The sequence below is a fragment of the Neopelma chrysocephalum genome, unplaced genomic scaffold (genome assembly GCF_003984885.1).
Source record: "Neopelma chrysocephalum unplaced genomic scaffold, ASM398488v2 Primary Assembly neopelma1_105, whole genome shotgun sequence".
Lineage (NCBI taxonomy): Eukaryota > Metazoa > Chordata > Aves > Passeriformes > Pipridae > Neopelma > Neopelma chrysocephalum.
Genome location: NW_020897769.1, coordinates 1,620,182 through 1,643,597, shown reverse-complemented (window position 1 = coordinate 1,643,597; position 23,416 = coordinate 1,620,182). Strand labels below are relative to the sequence as shown.

Below are 23,416 nucleotides of genomic sequence, written 5' to 3'. Positions count from 1 at the left end.
CCATCTCTCTAACTAATGGTTGCTACTCACTGCTTCTCCCCTGCTCTTCCTTTTCCTTGCCCCCTCCTCACTGCTGCTTGCCCATTGCTCAGGCTGCCCCCCCTGGCCTTTGCTTGTGTCACCACATAACTCTCCAGACTCTGAGATTTTCTCTCTCTAACAAGAAAATGAGAAAAGAAAGCTGATTTTTTCTCTTTCCCCCTTGGTGTTGAAGTGATCACTGGTTCAGCTGGGCATGATACACGAGTGTGATGAGCTGATCATTTGGTGTGGAGTTGTGCTGAGAGTGGGAGACTCACAAGGGTGTTGAGGACAGTGCAGTGTCTTGCAGAGTGGTGATTGCAGGTGTCATACAGATGGTGGCAGGTATAAAGCCACTTCTTTATTTTCAGCCAAAGCCATTGTTTCCAACCCTTGACTTAAGTAATACCATGCCCTTGTGGTTGTAACACCTCCATCCCACAAGTCCAGTCCAAAAGCAGGCAGCAGGAGATTCCAACAAACCTGCCTGTGGCAGCTGTGATGCCATTCACTCTTCAGTTGGTGTAGGGGATAGATAGGTCTGAAGTGAGTGGTGAAAGATGCAGAGAAATTTTTGCAGTGATAGAAAAACCATTTTAAGTTATTAGACAAAGTAATGTGGCCAGAAACCTTCCTTTCCCAAGCCAGACAAGCTGTTTCTGCCAGATATGGCTGCTTTTTAGGGGTTAAAACTCTGATTTCTGTGCCAGGCAACACAGAAGTGGTATCAGGCTGAAATGACTTGGAGATTTGGACTTATAGTTCAGGGAGAAGGACATCCCAGCTGGAGAGTGGTGATAGAGTTCAAATTGAATGCTAAGTCCTCTTCCTGTATCTTTTGTAGTTTATTATGTGGCTCTCTAGTTTCTCTGCACCTGTTTGTGCTGCAGGTATCACCACTGCATTAGCCAGTCATCGAATATTGTCTGAGGCATCTCCAATCAGGCATAGACTGGAAATACTTTCTTTGCCCCAAATATTAACTCAAGTGGCAGAAAATGCCTCTCTGTGAAGAGAATTCGTATGGAAAACATGCATTTTCAGGCTGTCTGCACAGATTCCAAAATTTTAATGTTTCTATTTTTGCTACCTTTCAAGAACATCATTGCTGCTTCTCTCTAGGCAGCACCTATGTATTGCCTACCCCTTCTCTTCCCTGGATTTCATCAATATTTTTGTCATTTTTCAACTGTGAAGCCAGACACATGACCAATCTGGGACAAACAAGTGGTCTAGGGTCTACCAGCATTGCCTGCTTCACCAAGAGATGCTGCCTCTGGGAGACTGGTGCTGTTGAGAAGCAACAGCTAGAGCAGGGATCCTTGTGCTTGTTCACTCCATCCACAGGTTTGACTGATGCTCTAATAGACAATCCTGAAGGAGAACGACATCAGGTTTGGAAGATTCATCTGTGATTGTGCTGGACCTCTGGCTGAGGGGCAGCTCAACAGCTAAAGGTTTTGCTGAAATCTTCCATGTGATCCAGGCAGAGAGTTGGGTGTTTTGATTTGGTTTTTTTGATACTGCATGCTCTCGTTTACAAACCCAGTCAGCAGCATGTGTTTGTTAGGCTATGCAGTGTTGGCATGGGAAGAATTAAGGAAAATCATTCAGGAAAATTGATCATCGGTCTTTCCTGTTTAGTTTCATTGCAGCTTCTTATGTGCTTGAAGCATTTACAAAATGCTTTCTTGGACTGGGGTTGTACTGGGAGATGAGATTTCACTGAGGAGTTAAGATATCTGAAGCTTTCTTTTCTTTCTACAAAACTGTTGGAAAGGAAAGGGATTCAGTTCTGGCATGATGTTTCATAAGGTGACATTTGTTATAACTCATTGCAAATGTTACTCACCATCTACAAAATGTTCAATTAAACTGAAGAGCAGTGAAAAATTCCACTTTAGTAGCTACACTTATTACCAGAATCCCTCAGGTTTTTTGGAGCCAACATACTCCCCCTGGAGACTTCTACACAGTGACTGCTGTCCTCTGTGACCAGTCCCACTGGTTGGTCTTCCCTGCTCCCATCGGCCAGATTGTCACGCTTGGACAAAATTTCCCTTCCCCTTTGGGTTTATCCTTACTTTCCCAAAGACCTCTTTGGTCATTAGCTGTTAGCAGACCTGTGCTTCATCCTTTTGTGTCCTGTTAATATTTCAGTGGGAATTAGCTGGACCCCTCAGGAATAACATTTTCAAAAACAAAATTTGAAAATGACCTGTGATCCTTGATCCTTTTGAAAATCAGAGTCGTTGGTTCTACGTGTAGTTTATTGAGACTTGAAGCTTCTGAGTCACTGCGATTGCTCTTTAGTTCTAAAAGCTTTAGTGGCATAATGTTTCCATAGAAAATAAGCCAATATATTTATGGTTTCTATTCAGATTATGCCTTTGTGTGTGTCTTGAGATCGAAACATTGGATTCTGTGGTTCTGTATGTGCAGAGATACGTGTGAGCAATATGGGAGTAACTCTGGATATGTAACAAAAAAACTTTTCTTGCACTTGTAGGAAACTGGGATACTGAGTGAGCACATTTTCTGAGATGCCAAACTGGCTGTTACAGATCTCTGGCTCCCCAGGAAGTTTGCAGATGCAACTTTGCTGTATGCTACAGCCACCCACTGTTTTGCAGTGTCAGCTGGGCTGGAGCTCAGATCCACCCACTCCCACCCTACCAGGCCCATTACTCTGGAGCTGAAGGCAAAATGCAAATGTCTGTGCTGTGAGGAACACGGCTTCCCTACGGCAGGAGGCGATGGAAACAAGAACCCTCGGCCTTGCGCTCCCAATTCCCCATCAGAACCACAGGAACCTCCCTTTTTCCCTGGGTAGGGCACTAAAATGGAACAAAACTCTAACTAATTTGCTGCAGGAAGCCACTGAGCTTTGTGCAAGGAGATAGAACAAGCAGTCCAATTAGTTACAGCTGCTGGTGTCCCCTGGTCCTGACTTGGTGTCATTTATCAATGCCAAACAGAGGTAGACAAGCCTAGTTCCTTTTTTCCTTACCTGTGAATTCCTGCCTAGCCCACATTTCCTATTACTCCAGTCACCTGTTAGGCTCTTAAGGAACCATAATTCATTCAGTTTGCTGCACTTGTTCCAGGGCACAATTTACTTCTTGTTTTCCTAGACCTAAAAACAACATCACAGCCTTTGGAGAGCAAGGGTGGGGGCTTTCTACATCAGCCTGTCTTTAGGTCCTATTTATAACTGAGGAGAGTGAGAAAATATGTTTAAAAACATTCAAGCTTTAAAAATAAAACTGTGACCTAGTCAAAGAGTAAACATTAAGGAAAAATAAAAACCTATTTTAAGAGATGGAAGCAGAGAAGAAGCAGCAAAAATATTCAAAATTAATCTATTACTGTAAATAGGAGGGCGTAAATCTGCAGCTTCTATCACTGACAGTTCAGAGATGCTGAGGACCTGCATCATCAGTGGAAAAGGAGGAATTGAAAAAAAATATTGAGTGGGAAATAAAGCAAAGATGAGAAATCCACGTATTTGCACATGTGATAGGTTATCCATAAACAAGATCGTGCTTCTGACCAGATAGAAGAAATCAATGGCATAGTGTTTAACTGAGATTAAAAAATACACTGAGCATCTGTCATTCTGCATTCCTCTCCCGAGCAGTGGTGTCACCTTTATGCTTTCAGGGAGCCCTTTGATGTGGGGTTGCTCAGGGGGTGTTGTGGTCACCATGTTGAGAATAAAACACCCTAAAAAAGGATCGGAAGCTTTTACTGTGATGGACCTTTGGAAGTTTGTCCCCTCTGTGTCTGTTTTGTCACTTATATGTGTTCAGCTCTGGGCCCCTCAGTTCAGGAAGGATATTGAGGTGCTGGAGCGGGTCCAGAGAAGAGCAACGAGGCTGGGGAAGGGACTTGAGTACAAGTCCTATGAGGAGAGGCTGAGGGAGTTGGGGTTGTTTAGTCTGGAGAAGAGAAGGCTTAGAGGCGACCTCATCACTCTCTTCAACTACCTGAAGGGAGGTTATAGCCAGGCAGGGGTTGGTCTCTTCTCCCGGGCAACCAACAATAGGACAAGGGGACATGGGCTCAAGCTCTGCCATGGGAGGTTTAGGCTAGATGTTAGGAAGAAATTCTTTACAGAGAGGGTTATCAGGCATTGGAACGGCCTACCCAGAGAGGTGGTGGATTCACCATCCCTGGAGGTTTTTAAAAAGAGATTGGATGTGGCCCTTAGTGCCATGATATAGTAATTGGAGTTGGATCAAGGGGTTGGACTTGATGATCTTGGAGGTCTTTTCCAACCTAATCTATTCTATGATTCTATGATTCTCCTGCGCAGGTTGCCCGGTCACTATGAACAATGGCCCAGCTATACTACAAAAAGGTAAATTACTCACCGTACAGAGACCGGATCCCACTACAGATCGTGCGGGCAGAGGCAGAGCTGTCGGCGGAGGAGAAAGCCTACCTCAGTGCTGTGGAGAAGGGGGACTATGCCAGCGTGAAACATGCCCTGCAAGAGGCAGAGATCTACTACAACATCAACATCAACTGCATGGATCCTCTCGGTCGCAGTGCCCTTTTAATAGCCATAGAGAATGAAAACCTGGAGATCATGGAGCTGCTGCTGAGCCACAGCGTGTACGTGGGCGATGCTCTGCTGTACGCGATACGCAAAGAGGTGGTGGGAGCTGTGGAGCTGCTGCTGAATTACAGGAAGCCGAGCGGTGAAAAACAGGTTAGTTTAGTGCTCCTGTTCAATTTTAAGCTATTATCCTGTGTTAGGAAAGCGGTACTGCAGAGAGAGGTGCAGTGCAGCACTCATAAAGCACAGTCCTTGGTGCAGGTCCATTGCTTTCAATGCCCAGAGCAGACGTGGGGAGTCCTGTTTGGATGCAAATTTTCCGGTCTGAACAAATATTTTCTGCGTGACTTAAACACTCAGCATTTTCTGTTTCACTCAGTGTTCTTTCCAGCCCTACAGTGTTTGTGGATGTACTGATTTACAGGTTGATTTATAGATGAGTACTTTCTAAAGGAATTTGTGGCTTTCTGAAATTACATTACAATCCGTAAATGTGAACTATTGCCACGCTGCTGTACTGATATTAAGTGGAATTGCTTTTCATAAGTAAATCCTGAAAGCATACATGCTTATAAATAACTAAAAGCAAGCAAAAGTCTGCTAGGTTTCAGTGCTTTGCTGTAGTGCAGGCATACCCTCTTGGTCTCCCTCTCCAGGGAGCTCTAGGGCAGAAATTCTGAGGCAGAACACAACGTTACAGCAAGAGCTAAGCTGCTGTATAGCTGAGCAATGAACAACTATGACTTGTAGGAAGGATCCTTAGCTGCAAAGCCATTCCTAAGTTGCATAAGGATCTTTTTGAAAATCCTGTCACTTCAAGTGTGACATATCACACATCCCCAACTGTGTGTTCTGGTTTTCTTCTTGTTGTTTGTAAGTATTCCTGCCAATAATTGGAACAAGTTAAGTACATTACTGACCACTGACAATTTTTTGCATATTCACTGCTTTAGAAAGGAATATCCAAAACTTGGGTAATCCTTATATATCGAGTCTCCTTTTGTAGGCAGCACATCCCCCTGTGTGTGAAGGAAGAAAATGATTAATACCAGTCAATCATAGAAGAAAACATTTTCAATGGATAGGCCCCTTAGTACACAGTTTTTCAATAGTCATTTTGCATAGCCAAAGCAAAAAATAAGGAAAAACCCTGACAGCATTCAAGAGTGCTCAGCTTAATATTTCGAATAGCAGCATTCTGCATGCTGTAGCAGTGTGATTCTAACGTGTGATTTAAAAACTAATCTCTTCTATCAGACCTAGAAATTGAAATGTTAGTACTGGGTTTTAGTCTGACAAAATATAAGTAGCAAAATATGGACCACACGTGGAGAATGAGCCCTTTTTAACTTAGTCTTCTAGCAATTTGAGCATCCTACAGCTCAACAGAAAGCAGAATAGAAGTTTTTTCAGTGGCAATGAGGAGCTGCCAGTAATTATTGCAGGTTAAGGACAATTTTCTCCTGAAATATCATGGAAAGCAAGCGATAGGATTCCTGTGGATTTCTGTAACATCTCTTGCACAGCAAAACTTGTGTTCACTCAAATTCATAGCCTTGCTGGGTTAACTGGGCAGAGATAAAGGTCCATGAAATAAGGTTGATTTCTTGCAGCTGAAATTCAGCTCCAGTGTCTCCAGTTCAGTGATCCATTTCATGGTAGGTCTGTTTAATTTTTTATCTCTGTGCCAGCGTGCAGCTCTCCCTCTGTAGCTAGGATTGTATCTGCTACAGGGTTTACAACTTGGAGGAGAACACGTGTGGGGGAGAAAGAGATGCGGTGCCAGTTTCAGCTTTATTTACAAGGTTTGTTACAAGACCAGATTTCATCGGTATATTTTAAACTAGTACTGGCTTGATGCAAGATTCTATGTACAAACTAGGATCAACTTCCCTGGCTGGGTTTCAGGCTCTTCTGCAGACTGCAGGAAGTGTTTGGTGGTAGAGGGCTGCAGGACTGGACTTCCATTTCAGCAGTTTCACTGATCGTTCATGCAATGATGGTAATTAACATTTATTTCATGTATAGTGATATAACATTAGGTAGAAAGAAGTGCTTAGTTAAGCAAAGTTGGGGAAAAGTTGGTTAGCTTGTCAAATCACAAAGCTAATATAGGAACACAAGTTCCTGATGCTAATTCCACAGTATCAATATACATTCATTAATTATCTTTGCTGGACCCTTTCTCATAAAGTCCTTTAGGAATCCCATACCTAATTACTTTCACAAAAAGCGCTTCATAAATCAGATTAGCACAACTTTGTTCTCATCAGCTACTTACATGTTCTAAAACATATAGAAAACATGGGGGTTTTGTTGAGCAGTAACAAAAATTCACACTTTGTGGAAGGGTTTCTGTCTGGCTGAGAAATTTGTAAAATGGTGGCACAGCACTTCTTATATATCAGGTTTAGTATAATCCATTCATCAGATGTACACAGGGTCCAGTTTCACCAAACAAACCTGAGTGAAAGCAGCTTCTTGGACCACATGTGGCAGCTTGTTTCCCATGAGGAGCTGGTTGTCTTTACTGTACTCCAGGCAAAGGTGCAGAAGCAGCATCTTCTAATTACTGTGTCTTAAATGTTCATTCATCTGAGTCTGGTGTCTGCGAAAACCTGTTCATTCCATTCTCCTGCTGTCTGCTTCTGAGCAGTTATTATTTGCCTCTCCCCCCAAGTCTGGTTTCTCTGACTGCCAGGCACGAAGAGCTATTTGAGCCTGTTCACATCAGCTCAGTTAATTGTTGTCTTTGCATCTCGAAAGCAGCTGAGTAGCATCGTTCAGCATAATCCATGTCATGGGCGTGTGTCTTCTCTCACTCCCACAGCCTTATCCTTGTACCACAGTCCTGATGGGAAAGTGTTACAGGTTGAGTTATTCCAGCCTCTTGTGGGGTCACCATGACTGTATCTAGTTTGCAAAAGATATGCCCCAAATGAGGTAGAAAACCATGGCTCTTTACAGACTTGACCTGCAAAGCTGCAGGTTCTCTCACCAGCCACAGAGTCTCTGCAAGCTGATGTGTCCTGGATGCTCCAGACCTGTGTCTTGAGAGCTGCCTGAGGGGAAGAGTTCTGCTTTTCCCCATGTGATGACCTTTGCAGGGAGCAGAAGTAAAAAACCTTTCAAATACAAGAAGTGACCTTTGTTGTGCTCCTTATGTAAGAGAATCAGGGTCTCATTGATGATGTAAGGGACAGGGAGAAAGGGATGAAGAGGTTGGATGGCAGAGGTGCCTGGATCCTGTTATTCAGAGAATTTTTATGAATCATTATTCTGCAAACCTTTGCTAGACTGCTGTTTAAGCACCATTTACTGAAAATGCCATGAGAATGGCAGGGGTAAGTCATAGCCAGTAACTATAACAACACAGCTCCCTCACTGCAGTGTGAGGGGTGTCTCAGGAGAGGAGGAAATTACTCTGTTTACATGTGGAGCGTGTGAGAGCTGGGAGCATGAACCACCTCCCTCCAAAGGCTGCTGCAGAGCACATGATAGATTAGTGTGCTGAGCAGTGATGTGGTAGAGCAGATGTATTTCCTTTCAGGTTTATCTCCAAGTCAGACTCGTGGGCTATTTTAAGAACTTAAAATTTCTTCTCAAATCCGTTCTGTCCACTCTGGACAACTTATGGCCACGGTTTTGTGTGCTGCATTGTGAGTCTCCTGACAAAGATGAGGAAAAGACTTCACCAGTTACAGCCAGAATAATGGCTAATACATTTACTGCTGAAAGACACTGTTGGCTATGGGAGATGTTGGGATCAATGAGAGAGCCCTCATGGTGCAAACATCTTACTTTTGCTACCATGGGAACACCATAGAGGTGTGCTGATGTGCTTCACTCCCAGCAAAGAGTAAAGCCCAGGCTTTAAATGACCCATCCTTCTCTTCAAATTGGAACTATTGGAACTCCTCAAACACACCACACCATGCTCTGGGGTGCACTCTCACGTTTTTCTTTACATCCATGTGCAAGTGTGGTCCTGAGTGGATGGAAGGTGCCTGTAAGCAGAAGTTGGGGTGCTGAGGCTGCCACAGCCCTGTCCACCCACCACAGCACAGATGGGAGCTTTGGTGGCCTTGGCAGGATGTGGTCTGGACATGGCACAATACTAAGACAAATTCTCAGGGAAATAAAGGAAATTCGATTATCTCCTCAAAATAGATTAAGTAACAAAAGAGCTTTTCTAGTTCTGTGATTTTTACAAGTTCACTTGTTATTTCCAAATGTTACATAATTTACTCCAATTAATCCTCCAAGTTTTTTTTTTTTAAACCATAGTTCACTTTGAGCAGTCACTTGGTGTTGCTGATTGGTCCCTTAAGTCAAAGGGTAGTTTGTTTTTCCCCAAATAGATGATAGACATTTGGAAATCAAGCAACATATTCATCAACATTAAGAGGAACAACAGAATAAACTAATTTTCATGGAATCTAGAGGGTATGCAAGTGTTGCTCTTCCTGCAGGGATCTGTAGTATTTCCTAGGAAATAAAAGTGAGCCTAATCTGGTGCAATAGTTATTGTTTGATTTTCTGGACAGTTAAGAGGCTGATGTTGTACTGCATAGTGGCAGAGGAGTAATATATGTGTACCTGGCATGGCAATCCATACTCAGTGATGAATGGCATGTTATTTTTAAATAAGAAACAAATCACTGAATAACCACCAGAAAGAGTGGCAGATAGAAATAGCAAAATTCAGCACGTGCAGATGAAGTACTGACTTTGGCCCAGGCTTAGTGAGTCAGGTGGCTCGTGTCACTGGGGGTAGGAAGTTGAAATGCAATCATCCTCTGCATGGGACAGGTCCAATACATACAATGGCAAAACAAGACCTTAATGCCATTCTGTAGGTGCACATGGAAAACAGATATCTGGCTGGGGTTGGAATTAACAGGGAACTTGAACTTACTTCTTTCATTTTTTTTTGATTCAGTACTCCCATGGGAGCAAGGGAATGTATATATGAAGCCTGTTGAATGAATTCGCCTTTCCAGTAAAATCTTGTGTCTCTCAGCCTACTTGACCTTTGAGTTTTGTCGCATTTTTTTTTCTAAAAGTCCTCTTAGATATTCTTTTTGCTACACAAACATCAATACAGTGGGTTATGTTTTCAGCCAGGCTGGATTCTGCACCTAAGCTGCACTTAAATGGTGTCTAATTTCCAGCAAAGAGCAGGAAACACATGTCCAGAGATTCACATTTTCCTACATATTTGATTCACTTTCAATTTATCATTAGTAATAGTTGTATTTCCTGACATTTTAAAGCCACTGAAATCAGCACAAATGTTCCCTGTGACTCCAGGTGAGGTCTTCAGGGGCATTTTCTTTACAGCTGCATCTGTGAACCCTGTGAAGCAGCCCCAGTTCTCCGTTATCACAGCTCTCAGTTTGCACAGATCTTGCCTCATTTTTTGCCTCCCTACACAGCACATCAGACAGGGTCTGTGCTGACTGCTGAGCCCTCCTTCCATTCTTTAAGGAGCTCTAATCAGTCATCTGAATTACTGCACATTCATGGTGTAGCCATAAGCACCTTTCCAGGGTAAAGGTTTTCTTCACATCAGAGCTGACATCGACTGCTCACGTAAGGAGGATACAAGCATCTCTCTGGTATCTGCCAAACTTAGCAATTTGCTCATGGCACATGGATCCAAATTAATCTGGTTCGCAGATTGGGCTACAAATGCAATTCCTCAATAAAAAGAATAAAAAGAATGAAAAGAAAAGGGATCACAGCTTAGTATTTATGGCTGTGATTCAGTTTGTTTCGATAGTCCAAAGGCCTTCTGAATCAATGAGACCTCAACAGATCCATATATATTCCAAAAGAAGGAGCTTTACTGAAATAAACTCTGGAAGGATATGGTTGTGAAGAGGAAATTATAGAGAACAAAAGGCAAGTTTTTCAGTCTTAGTTGCTAATCATCAGATATCTGCTGGTGGAAAGTTGATGCCACTTGATAGTGTTAGAGAAGTTAAAATTTAACCTCAAAAATCCTCTTTCAGGTGAGCTGATGAGTGAAAATCCACCTTATCTTCATGAAGATATCATAGATCAATAGCCTAGAGACAGACTTTTGTAAAACAGAAAACAGTTGTTTCATCAAGCCATTTTATTCTTGCCCAAATCCAGTAACCTTCTTGATACAATGTGGTTTAGCCTAATTTCCTACTCACACCAGATTCTTGTCCTGCAGTCAGAATCCAGTGCAAAGTTTAACTCTTATCACCAACAGACCTTGATTTCACAGACTTCCTGGTACTTACTAGATGTGCAAACTCATCGTCAGCCCTGTGCTACCACTGATGGGACTGTTTAAGTCAAAGGAAACAGTTCAGTTCTCAGATATCTCATGATATAAAATCTAGATTCTGCAGGCAATTGAAAAGAGAAGAGTTTTAGAAGCAGCTGGTGTTCCTCATGCTCTGGCTGAAGGGAATCTGTCTCACCTTCAAGCAAAATGCAGGTGAGACAGATCAGGTCCTGCCCTGTGGGACCTGGGGTTAGTGGCTTTGGGAAATATTATCTCCTTCAGTAAAAAGTTTACGTTTCTTTTAGAGGTGAAGGAGAAACTTGGGGACTTCCCAGCTAAAATTCCTGATCCCTGCAGCACTGGCTCCTAATCTATAAACTGAGGATGGATGTGGGGAGATCACTCGCATAGAGAATGAACAAAGTTTTGCTTATGTGCTGGTAACAGATATTCTGGGTGCATGCACTGTCTTTTTCTGGAACCTCTCATGAAGTACAGAGTTATCCCAGAGTGGAAGCATGTAGCCCTTCTGTGATGTTAACCATTACATACCAGCAGTGTCTGTGTTCTTCCTTACTTTATGAAGATCAGCTGTTTCAGGGAGATGTTGCTGAAAACTAGACATCTGTATCAAGGGTGTCCACAGGCAGGGCCTGTTCTGCTTGAGCTCTGGCTGTCCAGCACTGTAACACAGAATGCAACAGGCTGGTGGGTGTGACTCAGTACAGGTGCTGTGTCCTTTGGTGTGACCCAAGACAGCCATTTCCATGTTAACAGGAGAGCTCCAAAGTGAAAAGGGAAGGCTGAACCTGGTGAGATACACTGAGAGCAGTTTTTCAAGAAAAGCAGCAGTCGAGAAGAAAAGGGCCACAAGTTCTCAGTATGGAAATATCTGAAAGGCACAAAGATTGTTTCTGAAAACAGAGGACTAGCTGTTACTGCTCCAAAGCCTAATGGCTCTGTTAGCATCCAAGCTTTTCATTACTTTTATTGATGCAGTAATAATTCACAGATATAGTTAACATGCCTTTGACATTGGCAGCTACCTTCAAAATGAATCCCATCTAATTAAACTAAACAATAGAGAAGTCAAAGACCACTCCAGTTAATGAATGCATTTAACTGGAAATTTCATTCCTCCTTCCCCACTGCCTCGTTCTCTAAATAGTCTTAAATGCAGGTGAACAAGGTATGAGGCAAAACAGAGAACTGGGGTGATACATCTCATGGACCTAATGAGTAGCATCAAGGTCAAGGCTTGCAGGCACCCAGCAGTGGCAATAAGTCACTGGCTCCTTCTCCTGGGTCAGCCTGAAGTCTGTTATTAGTTCCTAGGAGTGCTGGTGGGGTCAGGCCAAGAACTGCCCTACAGCATGTACAAACAGGTCGTGCTTGTAATTTAATATACAGACATGTGGAGAAGTTGGGAATGTGCCGTTATACAAGATGCTTCCCAGAGAATTATCTTTACTCTGGAGGAGTGATCTTAGCACTTGCCTGCATTGGGCAAACTGTACAGTGTATTTTCAGCCAGATGCAACATGGGATTCAGCTGGAGTGATGAACTATTGTAGGGCATCTATTCGTAGGGGAAAAAAATCCTTTTTGTGTTCCTACACAAGTAAACTTGTGGGATCTCTATAGATCTGTTGATTAAGGGGTTCAGTTTCAAAGAAACGTATTTTATTACCTACCCAGCATCCATGAATATGCCTACTGTACTCACCTGCCTTTGCTCATAAGCCCCAATTACAGCACCCCCTGTTCCCTGACATCACACAACACATGTGTTTGCCTCTGGTCTGTACGATTCCCCCAGCCCAGAAGTTTGACCCAGCTCTCTAGATTTATGGATACAGAGGTTTGGGAGAGTCTTCCTGGGGCAATAGTTGCAACACATTTTCCAAGGGAAGCTTCTCTCTATGGGGAAATTGAATGTAACAAATTACAGGCTCCTCCAAAACAAAGTCTGGGATCTATAAAAATCTCTAAAGAACTGCAGGGCAGTTTGGCAGGAGTCTCCCAGCCCTTACCTGGCTGGTGAATAGGGCTGTGCTTGGGTGGCAAAGCAGAATGGCACCTTTATGGCTTGTTTGTCCCTGTGATGGGCAGTATTTTGGTGGCAACAGTGGGCAGGGATATCAAAAAGGCATCGACTGAGAACAATCTTCTCACTGCTTATCTCTGCATTGCTGCAGCAAGGGAATGCTGTAATCCAAGGTCTTTGCTCTGTCATTGCCTTGGGAGAACGTGTTGGAAAACCACTCAAGCCTGCAGGTGGCTCAGGGCCACGTGCATCGTCGGTATTTAGTTCATGGCAGTGAGAGAGGGCTCGTGTGCTCCACTTACACACTCCTCAGGCAGACAGATGACGAGGCAGCACCAGGCTCTGCAGCATGAAGGGCATATCATTAGCTAGATTCTTTCAACTTCCAGCACTAGGAATAATGGAGGAAGTCACTGTCTTAGTGGGAATAAACAAAGATCACAACCATGCAGATTTTATTCACATGCAAGTCCCTGCCACCTGTCTAGATTGTCATTTCTTTTCTGTTGCAAACTCTGGGGTCTTTTCATAAGCCACAGTGTCTTCTTGGTTAGTAAAGCAATGCCAAAAGCACAACTTAATAGTTAAAATGTGTAGTGACTGGGACATGGACAGCCTTACTGGTGAGCAAGAGAATAATTTATTATTTATTTCAAGCCTCTATTTATAGAGGAACTAGTTTCATTTCTGGTCTGTGAGCTAAGCGTCTTCAACCTATCAACAAGCAATACTTGGCCCTATAAAATTACAGTATGCATATTTCTACCTATTAACAACTAATGTCCATCTTTACACCTATCAGCTTTCAACACCTTTCTTCTTTTCTTCAGTCATTTTCTTGTTCTGGGTCAGGCGACCTTTGGCTCCACACACCTTGTAGACACTTCCTCCCACCTTCTGCCACATCCTCTTCCGTTCTGGCAATGTCCTCTGCTTCGTTAACCCTTTGTGTGCTTGCTCTGGTCATGATCCTCCACAAAAATGGGAACAATGACCCCTCTGGTTTGTGAGTATCCAGATGTTTCTTGTGCAACGTCCGACAGCGCTGGGCTGGCAGCGGGTGCAGTCACTCCATCCTCTCTGTGATGCTGTTTTATGAATGAAGCTGATTTTCTTAATTTTTTTTTTTTAAAGAATATGGTCAAATAGGAACACAACCCAAGCAAAAAAACCTTTCCCTTTTCAAGCCCCGTTAGCAACATATTACCTCACCTAAACTTAATGAAACATCTCTCACCTGCATAAGGTAATAAATTGCAGGAAGAAGGGTGTTTTATGTACAAAGATGACATAAAAGGCTATAGATAGCATGTTGATTAACCTATATTAGCACATCTTGTATTTGTTACCACTAGGAATAGATAATACAGAGACCAGGTAAAATAAATTAAAAAGCCGGACAACTTTCCCTCACAGAATAAAACCTGAAAAATATTAGAAAAATAGTAACCGTAATAAAACAAATATTGCCTTGAAGATGGAGCCTGCAGATTTCCAGATAACCATGGACTGTCTTTCACCATGCTTGGGGTCAGGGGAAAGCTTATCCATAAAATGAAAAAGTATCTAAAGTGAAGCAGTATTCCAAGGCTTTTAGAGTAGTTAAGAAATTTATAGGTCTGGATTAAGGAGGGTCTTTAACAAAATTAATTTCCAAACTTAAAAACAACATTAAAAATAAAGACTCAAAACAGCTGCTCCTTTCACAGAATAACTCTAAAATGGGAATGAAGACCGGTGGGGGGAAAAAAATGAACAAACAGCATTTTATGATTCCAAATTAGGGGCAAAATCAGCTTCAGGCATATATGAACCTAGTCTGCCTATCCGATATTCAGAAAATAATTCAGTTTACTCCCATGTCAGCAATACTGGACTTACACATGTGTTGGTATCAGAGAGTCTCAGGAACCAGCTCCAGCAAGCAGCTGGGGAATCTCTGCATTTTGGAAAGGCTGTGGTAGATCCATAACATGCTGTGAGCCAAGTCCTCATGACACTTATGCCACTTCAGGAACTTCATTACTGTCTGGATTTGTAACAGTCCTAAACTTTTGTCCTATGTTTGTTTCAGCCTGAGAAGTGTCATCATTCAGCAGCCCCAGGCCATGCAAGTGTATGACAGAACCAAAATTCAGTGGGTAGTTGGTCACATCACAGAGATAATGTGACATAACATGTAAGCTGTGGCTGCAATGAACTTCTCAAACATTCTTACACAGATGAGAAGTCACAACCAGGAGAGGGGGTGGCTGCTTGTGGCACAACACTGGTCTGATTCCTCCAAACACGAGTAGGAACCCATTAATTAGCCCATCCTCCTGCTGGATTCAGTAGTTCTTAACTGGAGCAAGACAGAGGAACACAGGGCAAAGCAGACTTCAGGCTGCACTTCAGTTCAATACAAGAGGTTCAAACACGAGGTAACTCTTTACAGCGTCCAACTGTGACTTGAATAATAAGCCCCACTGACTGCACTCCTCCTTCATTTCATCATCAAGTGCCTCATCTCATCTCCTCCACCTGTATCTGAGAGTGGCTCAGAGGAGAATGCTCTGTCTGCAATAACTTGCCACAGGCCATTTAAATGTATTATTTGCAAAATCCTTTCTTCGTGAAGGCTTCTCTCCTTATTCCTCTTTTTTAATCCCCAGCGGAAGTTATTATGTAGCATCAGCCACAAATGGTGACATCTTTTGAAAATCTTTCTGGCTGCGTTGCATTTCCTAAACACATGGCTGAACACAAGCTCTGATGCAGTTCTGCCACTGTCAAGTGCACCAGATTTCAGTTTAGCTCTAAAGACTAATCCCTTGAGTCCACCTCCATTTTTAAGCACGTGGATAAGAAGCCAAATTAAAACTGGAAGAGTCTGGAGCAGATATATCTGTATTGTGCTTTTGTTTGCTGGTTGTGGAGAAAGCTGTTCGGTTATACAGGTATCACAAATTTAATTTTTCACGTTCTTTCAGTAGCAATGCATTATATTAGTTAATGACTATTAACAATTCCGTGATTCTATATCATGCTGTTTTTTATTCAAAGGTGCCTATTTTAGTGTTAATGTGTACCACCCAGTAACCTTGCATCAGCATTTGGCTTGCTACAAGGCACTAAAAAGTACTAATTTTCTCTGTTTTGCCGTATTAATCTGAGGGCCAGAAACTTTATTTGGCTGTACAGGCATGGAAGTCACTGAGGAGATTTTAGACCAGAAAGAGCCTTTTCTTCAGATGGATATTTTGTGACAGCTGTATTGAAGTCAGTGGAACACTTCAATAATAGCAGAGCTTGCTCATGAGTACATCTACAACAATGTGTGCCTTATGCCAAAGTTGCAAAGCTTGTTCATAATTAGCACAAAAGCCCTTAAGTACGGTACTTTTTAAAATATCTGTTTGTGTTGTTCATTATATTTCATTTACCAAATTATGTCGTTCCATGAATTGTGCTAGAGAAAAAGCCAACCTCCCTACACTAATATAGATACTGTCATCTCTCTGATACAAGGCATCTCTCAAGGCAATTTTGATTAGGATACTCAGTTATTGAAACATGCACCACTGTATCACCTAAAATGAATGCTTAAATTTATACAAGCATGTAACATTTTCCCAGAGACCCATATAAGGTTCCTTCCAGTACCTAATGGGAGCTTACAAGACAGCTAGAGAGGGACTTTTCATAAGGGCAATGAGGAAAGGCCTTAAACTGAAGGAGGGAAGATTTAGGTTAGATATTAGGAAGAAATTCTTTGCTACAAGGGTGGGGAGGCCCTGGCACAGGTTGCCCAGAGAAGCTGTGGCTGCCCCATCCCTGGAAGTGTCCAAGGCCAGGTTGGACGGGGCTTGGAGCAACCTGGGCTAGTGGAAGGTGTCCCTGCCCATGGCAGGGGGTGGAATGAGATGGGCTTTAAGCCCCCTTCCAACCCAAACCATTCTGATAAGGAAATGAATGCCCTTAGGATTCTGTCAATGAAAGAATTTGTTCATGGGTTCAGGCAAGGAGCAGGATTCAGCTGACCATGCCAGTCAAAAGACATACATTTTTCAAGACCCTTTTGCTGCCTCTGTCTTTCTTGCTCTACAGAGCTGCAGCCAGTGGTACCACAGGACTATGATTCTGAACAAACCCACTGTCACTGCTAAAGCCCCTTCTGACCATCAAGCCTAAATTGATGTAGTACAAAACCTTTTTAGAATGACAAAAACTGGTTGTGCCTGTTACTACACTTGTGGAGGGCACATGCACTTCCCCCATAGAGCTGCACACAGAAAAGAAACCAGAAATAGGAAATCCTTGATCAATAAGTTGCCCAAACTTCCATTTCTGTAAGTGTTATTTTTGTAGTTTTCCAGCGAAGCTTGCATGAGTTTGTTTTGGCAATTAAAAAATCTTCTATAACACACAGTTGAATCAAAAGGTATCCAAGCTGAAAATAATGAAAATTGATATATCTACATTTTATCATGGGTATTTATTACACTGGTCCAGGTGAGTTGATAGTTTATGAAATGAAGATGGCTTGAAAACGGGGCAATTCCACCTGTAATAGGCAACAGTATTATTAGATCAGTTATTTCCAGAAGTGGTGGCATTCTCAATGCCAGAACATGTTTATCTGACCCAAGAAGTGACATGTTTATCTGTTTAATTCGACCCAAGAAGTTTACAAGTAGTGATTAACAAGACTAAGTAAAGGATTTTGTGGTTAGGCTTTGCCTTTTTTTTAGATATTCTCCATTGCTTCAGATCTACAATTGAGGTCCTGAAGCCTTCAGTAACTGGGAACTCAGCTGTGATGTTAACATTTTGTTTCACTTTGTTCACTGGCAGAGCCAGTAATGACATCAGGCATTGCTGAAGGGTTATGTGGGGAGACTGCAGCTGAAGAGCACCTGTAATTGCTGAGCAGAGACCTGAACATGAAGGAAGACCAGTGTCTGTCAGGGTCACCAGACCATAGTCAGGGGCACAGTCAATATAGAGGGGCAGAAAAGTGTAAGATGCAGACACAGAAAAATGACCCCAAATAGTAAATAAAAAGAGCCAGACTCTCCTCAGAGTTCAAGATTCTGCACTTGACTGCTGAGTTCCCTTGCTGCAGAACAGCTTTTTCATCTAGTTGTCCCTTTATGTATGCATCAATAGATGACAGATGCTATGGAAACACTGTAGAGTGCTTTGAAGTCTTCTGGAGTTTGAACAAGTGTTTTAGCTTCCATGGTCTATAAAAGGCAAAAGGTGTATTCATACTAGTCTATCAGTTTGGTTAAGGACAGTGTTTTTGAGGTGAATCTCCTTAGCTTTCCCATTTATTGCACCTTTGTTCACATTGCTGAGCAGTCTTGGAACACTTGGGCTATGTTGCTTTTGCACACACTAAACCAGAGGACCTGCTCCAGGGAAGATACCAGACTAGATTAAGTTCAAAGTAAAACTCCTGAAAGTTCTACAACAAGGCCATCATACCTTCAGTGCCAGCTTTTCCCCTTTTTCTCTCTGTAGTTTTGTTCCTCTTACCCTGTGTTCACAATTAACATCAATGGAGATTCCTGCTCTCCCTATCCAGACCTCCCTTCCAGCAGTGCACTACTGGATGGAAAACTTGTTTTTCCATTGAGAGGAGAGTGTAGCTATACCAAACAATGCTTTTCTGTGAGCTAATCCTTCATTTTCTTCTCTTTTAATGAATTAAGCTTGTTTCTTCACCCTCCTTTTTTAAATAAAGGGGATTTTTCACTGGCTGCAGCATCATTCAGAGAAGCAGTGGTACAGTTGTAAACAGCCTACGTTTATGAGGATTAAATCTAGGAAGTATTCATTCACTTGTTGTTAATGGTAGTGTTAATTTCTCAAGTGAACATTACCAAGATGAAACACAGACGAGGCACTTCTCCTATGCCAGTAGTGGCAATAAGATTCTGAAGGGCTCAGCTTAACAGCTTATGTCAAGTGATGAGGTTAATGGAAAAGAATTTCGTTATTCAGGTCACTTAATGAAAATAACCTTGGAAGAGCTTAGCAGAGCCCTTGGGGTAGAATAAATTATTCCTCTTCTTGATTTCATCACTGTGAGTTAACCCAAGACATAGAAGAAGCTGATCTAAACATGAGTTCAACCGGGCAGAGTAGCACTGGAGGAACATCAGTGATGATGGTGTGTTGTTGTTATCTCTGCTGTCACTCCAGTGGTAGAACAGAGCCTTTGAGCAAAGGCTGGCTTTGCACAGCCAGAGCTTTAAAACAAGACAGTTTATGATGCAGGTTATCAGAACACTGCAAGAAGACAGCAAAAATACTTACCACAATTTTTTGGCCAACGCACGGCCCTTGGGTCAGCCAGGCACGGTAAAGAGGCCACAGCAGCCATCAGTCACACTGCTCCTGCTTTGTGTGTCGCTGGTTTGCTTTGCTGCTCAGAAATCAGCTTCAGCTCTGGTGATCTGAGACCTTACACTGATCTGCTCCCAGATCCCAGGGAGCCTCTGTGTCTCTGCACCACCATTTTCCCCCCTTATCCCTCAATTAAAAGTGCTGGAAGCTGCCCAGGAGCACATGCCTTTACCACAGAGGCTGCTAGAGCCTCATGAAACACCGCACCATTTTGAGGGTGAGGGCTGGTATGTGCCAGAACAAGGGAGGAGAGGTCACTTGGTTTGATCCCAAACATTGCAACAATAACTTTGAGTGCCCTAGATCCAGATATAGAAAACCTCTGGAACAGACAGGAGGAGCACTGTCCCCACCTGTAACATTACTACCTTCTCCTCAAGTGCCCATTTCATATTCCAAGCAACATGAATAACTCATCTGTGGAAAGCTGAAAATCCTTTTCACAGCCCTGGGTACAATAACTTCGATATAGAAAAACAAGATTAAATTTGATAGTAATAGGAGTGATAGAGGGGAAAAGTGTTCTTCCTTTGAGGCAGAGGCTCTGAACACAGCAACCAGTCACTGGCTGAAAAAGGAGGGGAAGAAAGATAAATGCAGTTATATTCAAGGATCAGGACTTAAGAAAAAGAAGCTTCTAAGAAAGAGAAAAAAAACCTGCACCTTTCTCTTGACATTTAACAAACTACCTAAAGGAGCTAAACAAAAGAAAAGGAAGAGAGTCAAAGACCTTACAAAAAGAGCTGCTTTCAGCCATTTGTTACTAGACATCTTAAAATACATTTATCCACCTTTGCTAAGAGACACAAGCCCTCTATGACCCACAGCAAATCCTCACTACTGTTTTCTCTGCTTCCCCATGAGCCCTATTTATCCTCTCCCTCCTGCCTCTGTAGGGACCAGCCTGGGTAGCAAAGCCTCTCTACACCCGTGTGTCTGCAGGCTGCCAGGGATTTAACTCCTCACATGCCACATTTAGGGTAGCAAATTCATTCCCCAAAATCCCTCTAGCCCCCCAGTGAGCCCTGCTTCAGTAACTAGGAGCTCTTCAGTAACTCAGTAACACGTCTTGGTGTGTTGACCACATTTGGGACTGTGTTGTGTGTTGTGAACGGGCTCTGTCCCACTGTCGCATCTGTAGAGGTTTATTGATGGCTTTAGCTCTTTTGTGCTGTAGAGGCCCTTCACTCCCAGGGAACTGACATTCCGTGGCTGGAGGTTCACTGCCTCATAACCAGCCTTGGGGGTATCCTACTGGAGGATTTTTAATCGCTTACCTCATGATACTTTATCACTGCTTTACTTTAGGATTTATACAGACTAATATTCCCTGTCATTACGACTCTTTGACAGTAGTTGTCTCAAGCACCTTTGACATTTGCAAGGTGAAACAGACCTACTGTTCCCCAAAACCAGCATTCCTCCTGCCAGCAGCAGGATGCCAAGTGCCAGGGCAGGAGTGGTGGGCACAGGGAGGACAATGTGTTTGAGTAGTGATTAACACACAACAAAGAGAGCTGCCTGTGCTGCAAATGGAAACCCTGTGTGCTTGGGATGTAAAAGCATTTCCATCTAATTTTGCTCTCTGCATACAGTAATAAGACACAACAGGGTGTGCATTAAGTTCATCTTTTGGGAAGTGCAATAGTAGCTGGAATGCACAGCCTGGAGTGGCTTATTTCTAGTGGACTATGGCTCATTAATTTTACATTTCACTTTTTTCAAATCCATTTAAAAAAAAAAACAATGAATCTATTCTGAGGGCAGTTATGCAATGTATCCTTACACTGAAAAGTATTTTCAAATAAAAACAGTAGGGAAAAGAGAAGAAGAGCTTTGCCTACCTGCAGACCAGTGTTTGTTTTTTGCAGGACCTGCTACAAGCAGGTTCTTGGCCTGCCAATGCAGAATATATCGTGCAAATAGTGATAGCTATGGAAGGCTATTCAGTGCTCACTCTTTTCTAGATTTTCTTTTTGTGCAGTTACCTGTGCCTTTTGTCTTCCTTTCTTTTTTCCCTTTTTTTTTTTTCTTTTGGTATATGAACCAACACCCATTTCAGATGAGGTTTACATATAAAGCATTTGGATGGGGATGGGACTGACTTTTCAGACTGGAAGCTGAGTGGTCACAGGTTCCTGATTAGGAGGCAGACTGGCATGATTTGGGGGAAGATGGTTTTGCCAGAACAGCAGTGTGTGTGTGTGTGTGTCCATGACTATAGCAGGATTTAAAGAACAGAGAGTGTTATAAAAACTCTGTTTTGTTATGGTGTCACTTCAAAAGTATGAAAGGGGGACATCTGATTTCTGCTGTTCCACATGAGATATGACTTCATCCCTTTATGGTTTATCCCTTCCTACAGGTTCCAACCTTGATGATGGACACCCAGTTTTCAGAATTCACTCCAGATATCACCCCGATAATGCTGGCTGCTCACACCAACAACTATGAAATCATCAAACTGCTTGTCCAAAGACGGGTAACGATTCCACGCCCACACCAGATCAGATGCAACTGTGTGGAATGTGTCTCCAGTTCGGAGGTGGACAGCCTGAGGCATTCCAGGTCAAGGCTGAACATCTACAAAGCCTTAGCCAGCCCTTCATTGATTGCCTTATCAAGTGAGGATCCCATTTTGACAGCCTTCCGACTGGGCTGGGAGCTGAAGGAGTTGAGCAAAGTGGAAAATGAATTCAAGGCTGAATATGAAGAACTCTCACAGCAATGCAAGCGTTTTGCTAAGGACCTTTTGGATCAAGCACGGAGCTCCCGAGAACTGGAGATCATTCTCAATCACAGAGATGATCAAAGTGAAGAGCTGGACCCCCAAAAATGTCATGATTTGGCAAAGCTAAAGGTAGCAATAAAGTACCACCAGAAAGAGGTAAGAGCCATCTAAATGTGAAGGTGTTGGGTAAAACAATTCATTACTCACTGTGAGTTTATTCAGTGTTTCTGGCTCTCAGGTGTGATATTGCATGGAGCAGAGAACCCTGTGCACCTGGTTAATCACAAACCAGCAGGCTCAGTGCACCTTGGTGACAAGGTGGATTTGATGACAGTTGGGGGCAACAGGACTGGGATTTGCTGCAGTGGGCTACGGCTTCTACAGTACCAACAATTTCTGTTTCAAAGCTACTTGAATCCCATTTCATTGTTGCCCATCCCCCTGCAAAGAACAGCCTTCAGACATTTCCAGGTCTGCCTCCAAAAGCTTTTCCCAGTTGCTGCTTTTGTACAGGAACCCAAAGCTAGAAGGGGTTGCCTAGCTCATAAAGGTTGACTCCTTGGATTCCTCATTGACTGCAGGAAATAGTATAATACACAATTCACTTCCTGCAGCCACCAAACACTTCTAAGTACCCATTCAACACTAGTTCAGAGGGGTCAGAGAAATGAGAGCAGCTAAAGAGAGCAGGAGAGATCTGGAGCACTGCTACTGTCTCAGGTCTCCATGTTACCAGCAGTTTTATTAGGTGAAGATGCTTGTGTGATGCTCAGAAGAGGATCACATCATGCAAATACTTCTTCACACTTCTGACCCCTCAGGTTGATTCTTGGTCCTTGATCCATCTGTGTTTTAGGAACTGAGAAGCAATGCCCAGAAATTCAAACTCCTGCCTGTAGTTCCAGAGAGGAAAGCCATACTTCAGCTAAAGGACACAGAGCCTTTCAGAAGCCTTGCAAATCCAGAGATTTATAAGTTGATTCAATAAAGGCCATGAACCCCAGAAGAATGCTGACAACAGTTTCATTAGTTGGCTCTGGATTTTCTTTCTCTTTCCAAACCCTGACAGAATTCAGTAGATGATATATGACTGTTGGCCAGTGATATTCCAGGTTATCTGAAGGAGGAATTTAGCTGCTTGGTTGAGGGACTGAATTGCAATGTCTCTCACATTCTTCTGTGTCTTGGAGGGTGACGTGGGTGGCAGAAGACCCTGTTGCATTCCTCTTTTCACTGCCTTCCCCAAATTCAACGCTTCATTTCATGCACTGACCCAACATGATATGATAACTTTCCACCTCCCCGAATGGCTGCTCGTGTCATCCAAACTACGATAGTCAAGAAGTGAAAGATGCAGATTTTCTTTCATCCCTTTGGTCTGTTGTGCTTCCT

The 23,416-nt window shown here is 42.9% G+C and overlaps 1 protein-coding gene across 2 annotated transcripts in view; it reads left to right on the top strand.

Annotated features, from left to right (window-relative positions):
* Nucleotides 1-23,416, top strand: part of TRPC5 (transient receptor potential cation channel subfamily C member 5) — a 102,863-nt gene that overhangs the window by 25,277 nt on the left and 54,170 nt on the right. For both annotated transcript variants that reach the window (XM_027696161.1, XM_027696160.1), the window contains exons 2-3: nucleotides 4,340-4,738; nucleotides 21,659-22,180. In XM_027696161.1, the coding sequence (XP_027551962.1) occupies nucleotides 4,361-4,738; nucleotides 21,659-22,180 (900 nt within the window). In that variant the 5' untranslated portion in view covers nucleotides 4,340-4,360. The remainder of the gene's footprint in view (nucleotides 1-4,339; nucleotides 4,739-21,658; nucleotides 22,181-23,416) is intronic.